General features: G+C 41.7%; 1 protein-coding gene across 4 annotated transcripts in view; it reads left to right on the plus strand.

The window, feature by feature from the left end:
- znf710a (zinc finger protein 710a) overlaps positions 1-16,231 on the plus strand; it is a 28,797-nt gene extending 12,566 nt beyond the window's left edge. The window contains exons 1-6 of one of the 4 annotated variants that reach the window (XR_007181744.1): positions 7,282-7,497; positions 9,492-11,057; positions 12,855-13,046; positions 13,180-13,354; positions 14,150-14,241; positions 14,390-14,467. Coding sequence is in view for 3 of the 4 variants with exons in the window: in XM_048169639.1 (XP_048025596.1) it covers positions 7,453-7,497; positions 9,492-11,057; positions 12,855-13,046; positions 13,180-13,354; positions 14,390-14,553 (2,142 nt within the window). In the remaining variant the exon portion in view is untranslated. Of the gene's footprint in view, positions 1-7,281; positions 7,498-9,491; positions 11,058-12,854; positions 13,047-13,179; positions 13,355-14,149; positions 14,242-14,389 lie in introns of those variants that run through there. The other 3 variants (XM_048169639.1, XM_048169640.1, XM_048169641.1) reach the window with 3 other exon arrangements.
- The last annotated feature ends 44 nt before the right edge of the window (positions 16,232-16,275 follow it).

A 16,275-nucleotide genomic window follows, 5' to 3' on the forward strand; every position in this document is an offset into this window, starting at 1 on the left:
AACTTGGGAGAAAGAAAAAGTAATTCAGGTTGAAATTTGTTACCGTGAGGTGAGGGAGAAATACAAAAGATCACGATCTCGCGCGGAAGGACGGCCGCTTTTTCCCGTGCTATTTACGAGACCCCGCAAATGAGACTTTGCCTACGGTCAGGCGCGTTAGTATTTACAGGCCTCTTCATTTGAGCCTATATGAAATTGGATGTGAAACTAGGCGGTCAGACTCGTGCCGTCGGTCCATTTAACTGCCATTAGCAGGATTATGAGATGAAACGGCACGGGAGGCAGGAGGCAACTGTTCTCTTGAAGGCAGCGGCGGGAGTCAGTCGAGGCTTTGACCTCCCAACCTCAGACCGCAGGGAAACGCACACATGCAGAGGAGTGGCGCTCCTGAATGCTTCTAGGCCCGACACAATGAACTTGTGCCTTCACAGCTGAGTTTTTGCAGGGTGTGGACTCCCGCCTCATTCAGATGTATACAATATAGCCTCCAATGTTCATTCAAATTTGTCTATCTTCATGGAGCCGAAGCCAGACATTGCTTCTTCTTTTTTATTATTCTGTGGTTTTTGAGTCTCTTGTGTGTCTCTTTTTCTTTCTATCTCCCTCCCTCCCTCCCTCCCTTCCCCCTTCTCTCCTGTCTTTCTCTCACTGTCTCTTTCCCTTTCCTCTTTCTGTTTCTCTCTCTCTCTCGCTCACTCTCCCTCCCCCTCTCTCTCTCCTCTTTCTCCTTCTCTCGCTCTTCTTCTCTCTCTCTCTCGCTCTCTCCCCCACTCTCCTCTTTCTTTTCTCTCTCTGTTCCTTTTATATCCTGTGCTGAATGCTCTCCTCCCTCAACTGTCTTTCTCTTTTCTATTCACTCTATTTCCTCTCGGTAGAAACATTTCTTGCCCAATATTCTGTCCAACATTTTATCTGTAACCCCCATGCTGAATGAGGGGGGTAATCTTTTATTCAGGATTTGGAGAGCCTCTCTTCTTTGCATCTTCTGTTTGTGTTTGTGTGTGTGTGCGTATCTGAGTGTGATTTTTCTCGGACAAGCTGCAGTGAAAATACACAAACATTGAAATCAAGAGCGCAGGATCATCAGGGCCGAGATGCAACTTTGCGTGAATGAGATTAAGACTTCCAGTGAAGTGCTGTAGGACTGTAACTTGGTGTTTGGATATACTAGCTGCCGCTGTCTAACCTCATAACACGTTTACACAAGTGGACAAATGATTTAGAAGTTAATTTAGAAAGGAACTAACTGCTGGCAGTAGTGTCTGGCTTGGGGTCAAAGGTTATGTCCATTGAGTTTCTGTGGTTAATAAGTGGCAGTGCTGGTGTGTGTGTTCTGGGCTCGGATGGGGGGGCGGCTGAAGGCTGGCTGTATGCGCTTTAACACCTCACAAGATCTCCAATAAACCCAGTTTTGAGGAAGCACACAGTAATAATCTGGTAGCTTGGTGACAGGCAAGATCTGGCTTTCTGCTAATTCATGTTTGTTTGGTTCTGCCCATATTAAAAGCTTTTGAAAAGATTGTTTATCATGGAGATATGTTTAGATTAACATGACAGCATAGTGGGGTAAGATGGGCCACCTCCTTAAATCTGTTTTTGTCATGATATATGCCTATTTACACTTGGATTTACTTAAAAAAGCAGTGTCAAGTGGTTCCACGCAACTATATTAAAGGGATAGTTCACCCAAAAATGAAAATTTGACGTTTATCTGCTTACCCCCAGCGCATCCAAGATGTAGGTGACTTTGTTTCTTCAGTAGAACACAAATGATGATTTTAAACTCCGACCGTTGTGGTCTGTCAGTCGTATAATGCATGTCAATGGGAATGCCGTCTATAAGAGTCAAAAAAACATGCACAGACAAATCCAAATGAAACCCTGTGGCTCGTGACGACACACAAAACGATCGGTTTGTGCAAGAAACCGAAACAATTTTTTACCTCTAAAACACCACTATGTCCAACTTCCCTGCGCATCTGGTTAGTGAGGTCAGAAAACGCATTCTGATGACGGAAGTGATGTCTTGCGCTTTGATTCAATGAGTGCGAGAGATCACTTCCGTTGTCAGAGCGCGTTCAGACCTCACTAACCGGATGCGCAGGGCAGTTCGGTTTCTCGCACAAACCGATCGTTTCGTGTCTCAGGACATCAATGTGTCGTCACGAGCCGCAGGGTTTAATTTGGATTTGTCTGTGCGTGTTTTTTTGACTCTTATAGATGGAGTTCCCATTGACATGCATTATACAACTGACAGACCGCAACGGTTGGAGTTAAAAATCATCATTTGTGTTCTACTGAAGAAACAAAGTCACCTACATCTTGGATGCCCTGGGGGTAAGCAGATAAACATCAAATTTTCATTTTTGGGTGAACTATCCCTTTAAATCATTTGTACAAATAAAAATGTAGTTGCATGAACAAAAGAAATTCAAGTAAATTTCTTTGAGTACATACAAATCATTTGAATTTGTCACTGTTACATAATATTTATATGTGCAGTTAACTTAATGTTACTTATAAAAGTTTATTACATGAGGTGAACACATTTATTGACTTAATTTACTTTATTAAAGGATTAGTTCACTTTCAAATTAAAATTTCCTGATAATTTACTCACCCCCATGTCAACCAAGATGTTTATGTCTTTCTTTCTTCAGTCGAAAAGAAATTAAGGTTTTTGAGGAAAAGATTCCAGGTTTTTTCTCCTTATAGTGGACCCTAAACGGTTGAAAGGTCAAAATTACAGTTTCATTGCAGCTTCAAAGGGCTTTAAACAATACCAGACAAGGAATAAGGGTCTTATCTAGTGAAATAATCAGTCATTTTCTAAAAAAAAATAAAAATGTTTATGCTTTATAAACACAAATGCTCACCTTACAAGTGCTCCCGCCAGACCGCCTTCACAGCGCTAGTTCCGTTTTTGCGTAATTTGAATACAGAAGGCAGTCTGGTGGAAGCTGGATATTTGACTTCATAACTTGTTTAGGCTAAATATGGGTATTTTTCTTACACAAACGCATCACTTTGCTTCAGAAGTCCTTTATTAACCCCCCGGAGCTGTGTGGAGTACGTTTATGATGGATAGAAGCTTTTTCTTCAGCTCATACTCGCAGGTCCCGTTCACTGCCATTAAAAAGCTCAGATGCGTCAAGATATTTAGTAATATTTCTTTTATTATGTTCATCAGAAAGAAGAAAGTCATATACACCTAGGATGGCTTGAGGGTGAGTAGAGTTTGGGCTAATTTTCATTTGAAAGTGAACTAATCTTTTAAATTAACTATTTGCTCTACAAAATGCACTCAAAAAACTCATGAACAAACTCAATTTAATTGAGGGCAGGAATTCCATTCTAAACATGTGTATATGAGTGCTCACAGCCTGAACACATGTGCCACTCTTCTGCATAATGGTAACCACAAAATTCAAAAACATTACAGAGGGAAACTTATAGAAACTCCAACATAACTGAACATTGAACATTAAACTCTAACATAAACGAACAACATCTTTGCCTTTACTGAAAAACACATAAAATAACACTTTAATCCCTAAATTTACTCTCCTAATGCAGTCCCTTGCAAAGCATGCTGGGAACTACGTATCCACTGCCCACTTAGTTATGTCATCATTCATTTGTGCGTTTCACTCAGCAATGTTAAGTTGACTGAATTTTTAGTAGAAACTACTCAGTTAAATTAAGTTTATGTAGTTACATGAGTTTAAGTATGTGAACAAGAATGGTTTGAGTAAAAATATCAACAAAGAAAGTTCTTTTTTTTTTTAGTGTAGAAAGCAAAAATTTAGAATATATATATATATATATATATATATATATATATATATATATATATATATATATATATATATATATATATATATATATATATATATATATATATATATGTGGAAAGAAATTAACAATTTTAATCTGAAATGATGCATTAAATTGACCAGAAGTGACAATGTCAAATAAATAAATGCTGTTCTAATCAAATCCTGAAATATATATATTTTCAGAAAGAAAAGAAAAAAATAAATAAATCAATATCAATACTTGTTAAAATGTATATGCTTGCAAAAGGGATTCATCTTCTTTTTTTTTCTTTTTTTTTTTTTTTTTTTTTTTGCCTTCACTGGTTCTTTTTAAAAGGTTGTGTGGTTTGATAACAGAATTTTAAAATAAATCCCATAATCTCTCATTTAAAAATGTCTTAAACGCTGCATGCATAATAATTTGCAAAATGCATTTTAACTTATCACACCACAAGACTTGTCACCTTTCTAAAAGTATTTCATGTCAACTACACATATAAAATCATATAATTGTTTAGTCGTAAAATATTACTGTAAATGCAGAGTTTCCCCAAAATCGTACCTGTGGGGTAAAATGTGCCAGATGCTTTAGGATATGCTGTGTCAGTGATTTAACTGATAGTGGGATTTGTCTCCAAATTCAGGAAAAAAATACTCTTTCAAATACTGTTAAATTAAATGTTAAAATGTCATATATTCGGAATATTAAACTTTTTCTTGCCTGTCTTAAGAAAATGTGAATAATGTGCATCAAAATAAGACTTCCGAATGGTATTGTGCATTTGTAAAGAAAAACAAAATAATTTATGTTCACATTTTTATTTGACACATAAATTGTTCACATAGTCCCTTTTAATTCATCTTGCCCCTTGAAATGATACAGCTCACATTTTTAAAGTAAAATATCTAAGGTCAAATTTTTCTAATTTCAATTGAGAGCAGACATACTGAAAAAATATATTAAATGTATTAGAGGACAACTTCCATGAAAAATGGCACAGTTTACCCCACTCTCTACTTTTGAATTCACCTCTCCCACACACACAAATTGCATTAAGAGTCAAATAACTTGTTTGTGCCACACCCCTTCACCGTCATTGCGTCACCATGAAAATGTTAGTATGTACCGGTGGAGGGTTTCAAGTTTCCCCGTGGCATCTCCGCTCAGGTCACGTTAGCACTGAGAGTTTTGGGAATTTAAAAACGACCTCACATCCCAGTCAGATCTCAGCCACTAACCCAACCGGTTCAATCCCACTTCCCTCAGTATCATACATTCACACTGCCGCAGAAAACAATGCACTGATGCAGACAAAAGTTCCCTTGCTTCTCTTCAGGCAGAAGAGAAATACACAAACCATAAGTACAAATGTCATGTGATATGCGCACGCACACATACGCTTGTCGGTTAAAACCTGTAGATGGATTCCCAAACCACACACCCCTCTAAAACACAGCTACACAAACCTGTGGAGAAGCAAAGACACACACGTGCAGAAGAAACTAGTAGGCGTTCATTATTCATCATGTATTCTTCCCTGTGTGTGTGTGTTAGGACTGGTTCACACAAGTCTGATACTTCTGGGCAAATGAGGTTAGGACAGGTTTCAAGCCATTTCCAAGGGAGGGGGGAAACCCATGGGCCTGGATGGGTATTCTTTCTTTCCCCTAACTTTTGTTGTCTCCCCCTGTTCGTTTTCCCCACAGGCGGGCAGCTCTGTGTTGTTTTATGTACACGTCCCTGGCCGTTTCTTCTTCTTCCATGTGGATTCTTTGTCTTTTGCGTCTTATCTCTTTGTTTCTTCCCTTGCACTCTTTCTATTTTCTCTCCTCTCTCGCTCTCTCAACTTCCTGCTATCTCTCCCCCTCACTCACACCCTCCCTCAATCTCTCTTTATCTCTGTCTGTTTCCCTTCGCTCCCTATCTCTCTCTCTCTCTCTCTCTCTCGCGCTCCCTGTCCTTTCTCTTTTCCCTCCCTCCCTCCTTTCCTCTCACGATCTCTCACACGCACACACATCTTTCTCTCACTCAGACGCACATATACTGACTCTCCTACAATGCTTGATTTTCTCTCTCCTTCATGGATTGCCCTTTCCTGCTCACTGATGAAAAATGTCCTCCGCTCTTCTCACACACACTGACGGCATACAGCAGCACAGTCCTTCACTCAGGTGTGTTCCATTCCATAATAGAGGCTCTTTCGCGGGACGGCCAGCCTATATCCCGGCGTTAATAAGCTCACGGGAAGTGTTAGAGTAATCCCATACCTTTTCCGTAATGAGGATGAGCGGGAACACCTCAGCACACACCCGGCAACGGAGCGCGCAGGTAGCCTATCGCGCGCTCCTCCTGACAAGAGCGAACCAGAACTTCAATAGTTAATATCTTTCCTTGCTGTTTTTCCCTTTTCCTCTCTTTTCCCCTGCCCCCCCCCCCCCCCCCCTCTTCACTCATCCACTCCCCCTCTTTTTCTCTTGCTGATGAACTCCTCTTTTTTATTTTCACACTCCACCATCCCCCTTTTTTTTTCCTCACTATCTCTCTCTCAGGCTGCTGAAACTCTCTCTCTTTCACTGCATTCTCTTTTTCTATCTCTCTTTCAGTCCCCCCACCCCCTCTCGAGCGCTCTCCCTCCCTCTTCTCTCTTTTCTTTCTGTCTTTCTCTCTTTTCTTTGACCTCATCTTTTCTTATGCTTTGCTCTCCCTCCCCCAGTTCCTCTCTTCCTTCTTTTTTGCTGCATTCTCTTCTTCTCTCGCCCTCCCCCACCTCTTTTCTCTCTCTCTGTCGCTCTCTCTCTCTCTTTCTATTTCTCTCCCATTCACCCCCCCTTCCCTTCCCTTTTCTCTCTATACCTCTCTGTCTCAGTCCCCCTCCCTCTTCCTCTTATTCTCTCTCTCCCCCATGTCTGTCTCACTCCCTCCCTCTCTTTCCAAACTGCTTTTCTTTCTCCTTTTCTTTCTTTTGTCACTCATTTTTTTGTGCGCACTGGCTCTCAGACATCGCACAGGCGTCTTGCGGCTTAATTATTTGAGATGCGCAAATAAACAGACCTGTAGAACTCCTCCCGGAAAACATTTCAGCATATCTCACTCACTGTCTGTCTTGACACCGACAGACACACCTCCAGTGATTAGAGATCACTCTCTCTCTCTGTGTGTGTGTGTGTGTGTGTGTGTGTGTGTGTGTGTGTGTGTGCGTGCGTGCGCGCATGCCGGCTTGAAACGTGTTTGCTATCATCTCTAAAGCGAAGAGAGGACGTACATGTGCTGAGAAGTGAGCTTTTGTTAGTACGAGAGAAATATGTTTGTTGAAGGGTCACGCCGTATGGAGTGTGTGCGTGAGAAAGAGAGATAGTGAATGCGCGAGAGAGAGTGAAAGAGAAAGAAAGAAAGGAGAAAGAGATGGGGGAGTGCGAGGAAGGGAGGGCAGAGAGACGGACGGAAAGAAAGAAAGAAAGAAAGAAAGAGAATGGAAGAAATAGGTTTGTGTGTGTATGTGTGTGAGAGAGGCAGGCACAGTCAGTTCTGATAACAGCAACAGTAGGAGGAGGATGAGCTTGGCTCCGCCCCCTCTGCCTCACGCAATTATAAATAGGAGCTGGTGTTTTTTGCTCCTCTCACTTCTCTTGAAGGATGAGGTCCCTGAAACATCTCAAACATCACACCAGGAGTAATGTGGTGAGTGCTCAACCCAAACATACACGCTGCCCGAAGCGGCTTGTGTCGATGTATTGACTCGAACTGTTGGTTTATTGCTGCGTTAAAGTTTGTAACTCTGAACTGTGGAAATGAAATAACTTTTTTTTCTCTCTCACAGAATGTCATTTATACTTGAACCTTACTCTCTTTTTCAGTCTAGCCCTTGCAGTGTGTCTCTTTTGTTTTCTATCTCTCACACTCACCACAAACACACACAGCTTCATTCTATGCTAGTCTTTACACTAGCTAGCGTTTTTGTTTTTTATCTATTTTTATATTCACTTCAGCTCTCCTCATACAGTCACGGCTGCTATCTTGCCCGACTAGCTCTTTCATTTGTCTTTCTGTCTTAACACTCCTTCTCTTTCCTTTTCCCTCCCTCATTCTTTCTAATTTCTCACCCTCTTCTTTTCTCTCTCTTTCTGTCTCCTTCTTAGTTTCAGTCTTTCACTCCCCACACCCCTCCCTCTCTCTTTATCTCTCTGTTGTACTCTCTCACTCACTCAGTTTCTCTTAGTCTCTCATCCCCCGCTGCCCCTCCCTCTCCCTCTTCTTTTCCTCTCACTCTTTCTTTATCTCTCTTTATCTTTCTTTCCTCACTCCCCTCCCTCACTCAGTCACTCAGTCTGTCTCTCATCCCCCAGTTCCCCTCCTTCCTCTCTCTTCCTTCTTTCACTTGCTTCCTCAATCACCCTTTTTCTCTCACTCACTCACTCACTCTGTTTTTCTGTCTGTTTCTCCCTCCCTCTGTCTGACTGCTTTAAAAGCAGTAATTATAAATGACATGGTTATCAGGGCATCCAGGTTCCCCTTCTCATTTCTCGTTCTCTCCTCTCTCTCTCTCTATCTCTCATCCCCCCCCCCCCCCCCCCCCCACTTCTCGTTTTCTTTCCTCTGTCTCTGCTTGTCTGTCTCTCTTTCTCTGTTTTACAGCTGTCAGTCTCTCCCTCCCTCTTTCCCTTGTGTATGCTTGTTTTTGCTTAAGCTGAAATCCGTATTTCATGGCTTTCTTTTTTCAGCAAAAATCAAGGTACCAGCTTGTTAGAGGTGATAATACACGTTAATGACTTTCTGAGCACACATACAATTACTTGTGTGAACATGACAGTGATTTGAGCATTCTGGTAACCTAGAACACAGGTGTGGTACTAAGTTACCCTAAACTAAGAGTTCAACCAAGTTCCCCTTAATTAATCCATATGTAAATAACATAATCATCAACCTCAAAGGAACAATTTTTCTCCTTAAATTGCTGCAGCGAACTGAATCATGTTGGCTTCAGCAAATCTCTGAAGTCTGCAAATTGACTGGACTCACTTATGTTGCTGGTACTGCTAAAACTTCACTGTCCAGCTTTTTCATCGTCAGCAGTGGCAGTGCTTGACCTCGCAGGAAATGCTGTGGATAGTCCACGGATGTAGACTTCCCGCTCGGACCCAGACACTCTTTGTGCTTCGCGTCCTTTAAAAGACTGTGAAGGAAGGAAGCATGGCGCTTAAACATGTCTGTCTTATCTAAAGCAATCTCTAGTGGACACAGGCAAGGCGTTGTCAGAATATGTCTCTTGCTTACTGCTGTAAATATAAATGTATTATATATAGTATAATTTTTATTTCTTTGATGAGAATGTTCACTATTTCACATCAGGTAGAGGAAAGATTTCAGAAAAACATTCCTGCCATGTTGCCAGAAATTGCCTGATCTGACTAAGCTGTCATTTAGCTCTAAAGCAAATCCTTAAAATCTATCCCAACAGCTTTTATTTGTTGCCCCGCATCAGTCAACTTTGTTGTTCTGACACTCATGTTGATGTGACGCTATTGCGCTGACTTGCCATGACAGTGTTGCCATGACAGCGTTAGCCAGACTTTGTTGCTACGAGTGTATTGTATTGACGCGTGCAATGACAGATGTATACACTGATTCTGATTTCATGAAATATTGCTAAGACCTGTTGTTCTCTCCATTGACAGGAAGAGCAGGAGGTTCCTCTGGTCCGCTGCTATTCTAAAGTGATGGAGCATGCGGTGGATGTCGGCACTCAGACTGACCCGGTGGTGGTCCTGTCCCTTGCCCAGGCTGCTGTGCTGGGCCTCATATCTCAGAACGAAATCTTCGGAGCCACAATTGCCCCAAACGGTTTCTACACAGGAGAGGGACGGGAAGGCCCTGCTCCCCCTGCAGAATCCATGGAGTATGAATATGCAGATCAGCTAATTGGAGCCAATGGAGACTATCTGTCCGAGCCTCACGGGGAGAACAGGAGAGCAGATGGGCTCTACGGAGCAGAGCGCAGGCGACCTGGGCCCCGCGGGAGGACCAAGAGGGTCATTGAAGGAGAACCGGAGGAGTCCACGGAGAGGTCTCTGGACACATCGAGTGAGGTGAAAGGAGAGAGGCCTGAGTTCCCTAGCCCCTGTTATCTCTCGAATCCCCAGCAAACTGACAACGAGCCAGAAGTGTTGGACCTAGCACCTCAAAGAGTGCCAATGAAAGAAGAGCAGTGTAACAAAGGCTACCCTGAGTCCTCGAGGGAGCCAGCAAGCAAACAGTTAGACTCTGAGACTCAGTCTCAAGGCCACCAAAGCCCTGTGGGGCATGGAAAGGCATTGGTGGAGTCCCCCCAGGAAGGACGGGGAAAGGAGGAGGAACATCAAGAAGAAGAGGAGGAGGAAGTGGAGGAGAGAGCGCTCAACCTGAAAACTACAGAGGAGGATGTGAGCCCAGCAATGAGGCGCTACTATGAGTCCAGCGTGACGGCGTACGAGGCTGCTGAGATGGGCCTGCCGGGAGATTATGAGGAGGGCGGACAGGCCATGATGTGGACGGAGGGTGAGAACTCCTTGGGTAGACGGATGCAGATCGACCGTCTAGATATCAACGTGCAAATCGACGAATCGTACTGCGTGGATGTGGGCGAAGGCCTGAAACGCTGGAAGTGTCGCATGTGTGAAAAGTCCTACACTTCGAAGTACAACTTGGTTACACACATCCTCGGTCACAATGGCATCAAGCCACATGAATGTCTGCACTGTGGAAAGCTCTTCAAGCAGCCCAGCCACCTTCAGACGCATCTGTTGACGCACCAGGGCACGCGGCCGCACAAGTGCACCGTCTGCAAGAAGGCCTTTACCCAGACCAGTCACCTTAAACGGCACATGTTGCAGCATAGCGACGTCAAGCCTTACAGCTGCCGCTTCTGCGGCCGAGGCTTTGCCTACCCCAGTGAGCTGCGTACTCACGAGACCAAGCACGAGAGCGGCCACTGTCACGTCTGCACGCAGTGCGGCATGGAGTTCCCCACTCACGCCCACCTCAAGCGCCACCAGGTCAGCCACCAGGGCCCGACGACCTTTCAGTGCACCGAATGTCATAAGTCCTTCGCCTACCGTAGCCAACTCCAGAACCATCTGATGAAGCACCAGAACGTACGGCCTTATGTCTGCTCGGAGTGCGGCATGGAGTTTGTGCAGATCCACCACCTGAAGCAGCACATGCTTACACACAAGGTACTGACACAGCAGGCCCTCGAACACAAGGTACTTAAACCTCATCAGTTTTTGTAATCTTCCCGCAACCATCCTATTAGAATTGACTCGCCAGTGACTTTCAGATCCAGACCCCACCTACATATTCCCATAAATCCGTAGGTTATTGTGTCATCTTCAGCTGTGTCTTGGGTATTGCCGCAACAAGTTTCAGTGTAAATGGAGCTGTCTCTGTCAGTCCCTTCCAGCCATCCAACCCTGCCATTAACTCTGTCCCTTGCAATAGTATGGAGCTGTTTTGGTTTTGTGTGTGCTTTGTGCAGTGAAGTGTGTCTCACATGCTGATACTTCCTCCTTTCATTTCTCACTCTCCATGAGTGTGATTCATCTCGTCATGACTGCAGTGTCAGTAAACAGAATGTGTCACAGGTCAGCAGGGTTATAAACAAAAAACACATCGGCAGTTAGTCATTTCTTCGGCGTATATATCAACAGTTGTCTCGTTTGGAATCTATTTTTAGATTTATTGCCATTAGAGATAACGACTGAATGAGAACACTGGGTGATTTCAGTTAGTTGGGTACACTGTATGGCCAAAAGTAAATGGACACCTGAATACTGCACCTGTATGTGCTTTATAATTGCCAATAATAGGGATGTTGGAACACGAATAAAGGAATTTGATACCATTCGGACATGAGCATTAGTGAGATCAGGGGTGTTGGGTGATGTGGCCCACACTGCAAAAAATGCTGTTCTTACTTAGAGTTTTTGTCTTGTTTCTAGTCAAAATATCTTAAAGTTCTTAAATCAAGAAGCATTTTCTTACTTTCTTGTTTTTAGAAAAAATAAGTCAAAATTAAGTGAGTTTTTCCTTAAAACAAGCAAAATAATCTGCCAGTGGGGTAAGCAAAATAATCTTATATCAAACCAAAAATAAGATATATAATCTTGTTTTCAGTTTGGATTAAGATTATTTTGCTTACCCCACTGGCAGATTATTTTGCTTGTTTTAAGGAAAAACTCACTTAATTTTTCTAAAAACAAGAAAATAATTTTTTACTTGTCAAGAAAATGCTTCTTGATTTAAGAACTTCAAGTTCTTAAAAAATTCTAAGTAAGAACGGCATTTTTTGCAGTGCAGTCAAAGTTGCCATTCCAGTTCATCCCAGCAGAGTTCAGTGGGGTTCAGATCTGAGTTTTGTGGCCAGTCAAGTTCTTCAGCATCAAACTCGGCAAACCACAGTTTGTGCACAAGGACATTGGGACCATCCCTAAACTGTATCTCCACTAAACTAGTTCTCTAGAATTGTCTTCACTGAAATTAAGGGTCCAAACACACTAATTAAATGCACTTATGGCCATGTAGTGTAGTTCTTCATAGCACATTCTGAAATGAAAAGAATGTTTCCATGTATGTTAGGACAGCAGTATTCCCTGGATACACTGGAAGTGTTCACTGAATAGTCAGATTGTTGAGGCGAATGTTTAACCCTCTTCATTTGTTAATGTTTTAGCTTGGTTGAGCTTCAGCGCTCACACTGCAGTGTATACACGTCTATTTACCCTGCAGCATTGCGATAACAACAGTGAATGAAGTATGTGTGCGTGAATTTCTTGCTCTGTATTATGAATTCTAGTGAGCAAGCAAGACCGGCACCCTGCTGATGGATTCAGCTGCGCTTATGACAACTAACCACTTTTTCTCATTCAGCTGATGCCAGTGATAAATCATTTTTCCTCCTGCTCTCAAAAGTGAATTAAAAAAAATATACGGCTAATTATAAAAGTTACTTTTAAAGTGATTGAATCGTATCTAAACATATTGCCATTGTCTTTCTCTCTCAGGGTATGAAGGAATACAAATGCGACGTGTGTTCTCGTGAGTTCACACTCTCTGCAAACCTGAAGCGACACATGCTGATTCACACCAGTGTGCGCCCTTTCCAGTGCCACGTCTGCTTCAAGACCTTTGTTCAGAAGCAGACGCTTAAAACGCACATGATTGTCCACTTGCCTGTGAAACCTTTTAAGTGCAAGGTGGGTATGAAGAACTCTTCCATGCACATTATAACCCTGCTGGAGTCCTCCAGGCAGTCTATATTTTTCTACTTGATATGGCTGTGCATCAAACATAGACCTCTAATAGTTCCTGTATTTATTTTTTTTGTAGGTGTGCGGGAAGTCCTTCAACAGAATGTATAACCTGCTGGGTCACATGCACCTTCATGCCGGTAGCAAACCCTTCAAGTGCCCTTACTGCACCAGCAAGTTCAATTTGAAGGGCAACTTAAGTCGACACATGAAGGTGAAACATGGAATCCTGGACACCTCAACTGAAGGGCAAGGTAACATGCAAATTATACCTCAGATTATATTTACTCGTGACTCTTGTGGTTCTCAATGTTATCGAAAATTAGAAACGACAGGACAGGTATAGCCTAGAGGTTTATAGAGTTGCTTGACTCCACCTGTCTGTGGGTTTAAAGGGCGAAAGTTGAAAAAAGTAAATGCTAATGCTAGTTAAAGTTTGCTATCTAAAAGTATCAAGCCTTGTGATATATATTTAACTGATTCAGAGATTTTTGTCAGTGATTTAAAGGGTTAGTTCACCCAAAAATGAAATTTCTGTCATTACCCTCATGTCGTTTCACATCCGTAAGACCTTTGTTCATCTTCGGACCACAAATTAAGATATTTTTGATAAAATCTGAGTTTTTTTCAACATAATTACCACATTTGAGGTCCAGAGAAGTAGTAAAGACATCGTTAAAATAGTCAACATGACTACAGTGGTTCAACCTTAATGTTATGAAGTGACGAGAATACTTTTTTCGTGCAAAAACAAAACAAAAATAATGACTATTTAACAATTTCGTCCCTCCCGTCATTCTCCTACGCAGTTGATGTTGTATGCTGTATTGTGTGTATTACGTCAGAATGCCGACTCATTATTGGCCTTGTCCTGCGTCCGCATCACACGCATGCGTCGTGCTGCTCACGCGAACAGCGTTGGCCAATACCGAGTCGGCGTTTGGATGTCACTGTTGTATATATCTATCGTATAGTCCCGTTGACTATTTGAGCGATGTCTTTACTACCTTTCTGGACCATTAAAGTGGGAATTACGTTGCTTTCTATAGGGGATAAAAAAACCTCTTGGATTTCATCAAAAATATCTTAATTTGTGTTCCGAAGATGAACGAAGGTCTTACGGGTGTGGAACGACACGAGGGTGAGTAATTAATGACAGAAATTTCATTTTTGGGTGAATTAACCCTTTAATTTCATGAAATTATAAAGCATTGGTTAACCCCCTGAATTCACGTTGTGACAAAAGAAGTGTCAAAGCTAATTATGCCAGTCTCCATTTCCTTTCCCAGATGCCCTGCCTGATGCGGAGGGTCAGGAAGATTACGAGGAGGAGAGCTTTGATTACAGTGAGAGGGAAAATCTAGCCAGCAACAACGCACAAGATTTGGCAAAACTCGCCAAAATGAGCTACTACAACTACACCAAGGTTGCTGCTCGCTACAACACGACTTAAGCAACGGACTGAGACACTAAAATGTGGTTTGAGGGGGTGAAAAAGACTGCAATGATCATTTCTGTAGTACTCTTGGCTCTGATAGGAGCCAGTGAGGAAATAGCCATCATGAAGTGGATGTGCACTGGAGCCCATTTTGGGTCTGTGAAACAAAAGTGATAGCAGACTGAAGCTTCATTTTAACAATGTCATTTCACATTACGGACCATCCTGAAGAATAAAGGACTGTGTGTGCAAGTGCTGTTCTTTTTGAAACAAATGTTCCACTTTTTCCCATTACAGAATGCAGTTTTTAAGAAGTGAGCTACATTCAATGGAGCAGTGGAATATGTAGATATAAGAAAGCACTTAATCTATACAGACAATCCACAGCTCATTTAAACGGATAAACCAAGACTGCTGTTTTAGACCATTGATCTTGTTGCTGGTTTTACTGTCCAGCAAGTTAGATACCACTTTATAGGAGTTAACCAAAGCTGACAAAGTGCAAATAGGTCTCATTACATGTTAACTTCCCCAGCATTTAGTTTAAGCATACTGTGACTTTTTGTTAAGGTTCTTCTCCAGCATTTCTCCGATGGGCATATGTTGTTTGTAGCTCATTGTGGATTGATTTGAGTTTGTGGAAAGGTTTTTCAGTGCCTATTTTTTTTTTTTTTTTTTTTTGGCATTTAATCACTGTATGGCCTTCTGGATATTTTGTTTGTTTTAACATTATTGCAAATAGTATTTATTGTTCAATGTTTCTTGGCATTCACAAGTGTAAATACATTGCCAATGTTCCAGATGGGCAGAGTTTATTTCAAATTTAAAATATAGAAGCGAAGTCATGGGTTTAGTTATATTTGTGCGTAATTTACCCAAATGCATTGTTTGGTCCATCATCTCTAAAATACAAGAATCTTCCATCTAAATTATATATTTTCCCATCTTTATTTCGATGAATGTAATAATACTAAGATTTGTCCCTTTAAAGCGTTTAATATTTCACAGAGCCATGCATCAGCAAAAAAAAAAAAAAAAAAAGTTAAATATTTTCTTCATAAATCTCTGAAATGTTTTTTTAGTTTGCAGTGTTATTTACTACTTGTGTTCTTGTACTACCAGCTAACTGCGTGGGCTAAATTCATTTTATATTTAAAATGTGATCTAGCATTTTTTTGGTGTGGATTAGACTCCAAAAAAAAAAAAAAAAAAATCCAATTTAGCATCCATTTGACATAAAACCTTGTAACATGTACTGCATCTTTCACAAAGTCACCAATACTGGTTGAATTTTGAAGAGGATGCCCTAAAAACACTGGACAAAAATATTAACTGCCCTTGTATGCGCAAGAGAGTGTCTCATCCATCATTCCTGCGCAGAGCTCAGGAGTGATGAACGACAGTCTGCCGACATGTGACAGGGCTCGAGACCCAGCAGAGACTGATTGGGGAAATTCACCATGTATTCTCCATCTAGCTAAGAAACTCAAAATGTTAATGTGAAAGATTTGGTGCATTTTTATTGTTTTAAATGGTCGTGTCCTTGCATTTTGGGCTGTTAGCGGGAGTTTTAGTTTTGTATAAGCTTTCAATTCTTCTGTTGCACACTGATGTGAATATGATGTTGATAAATGTCTGTTAAACGTTGTGCTCTGGACATTACTGTAAATTAATACATTTATTTACCTTTAAACGTGTGGAGTGTGTGAATTGCGATAAACAACACAAGAACAGGAA

The sequence above is a fragment of the Megalobrama amblycephala genome, linkage group LG19 (genome assembly GCF_018812025.1).
Source record: "Megalobrama amblycephala isolate DHTTF-2021 linkage group LG19, ASM1881202v1, whole genome shotgun sequence".
Taxonomy (NCBI): domain Eukaryota; kingdom Metazoa; phylum Chordata; class Actinopteri; order Cypriniformes; family Xenocyprididae; genus Megalobrama; species Megalobrama amblycephala.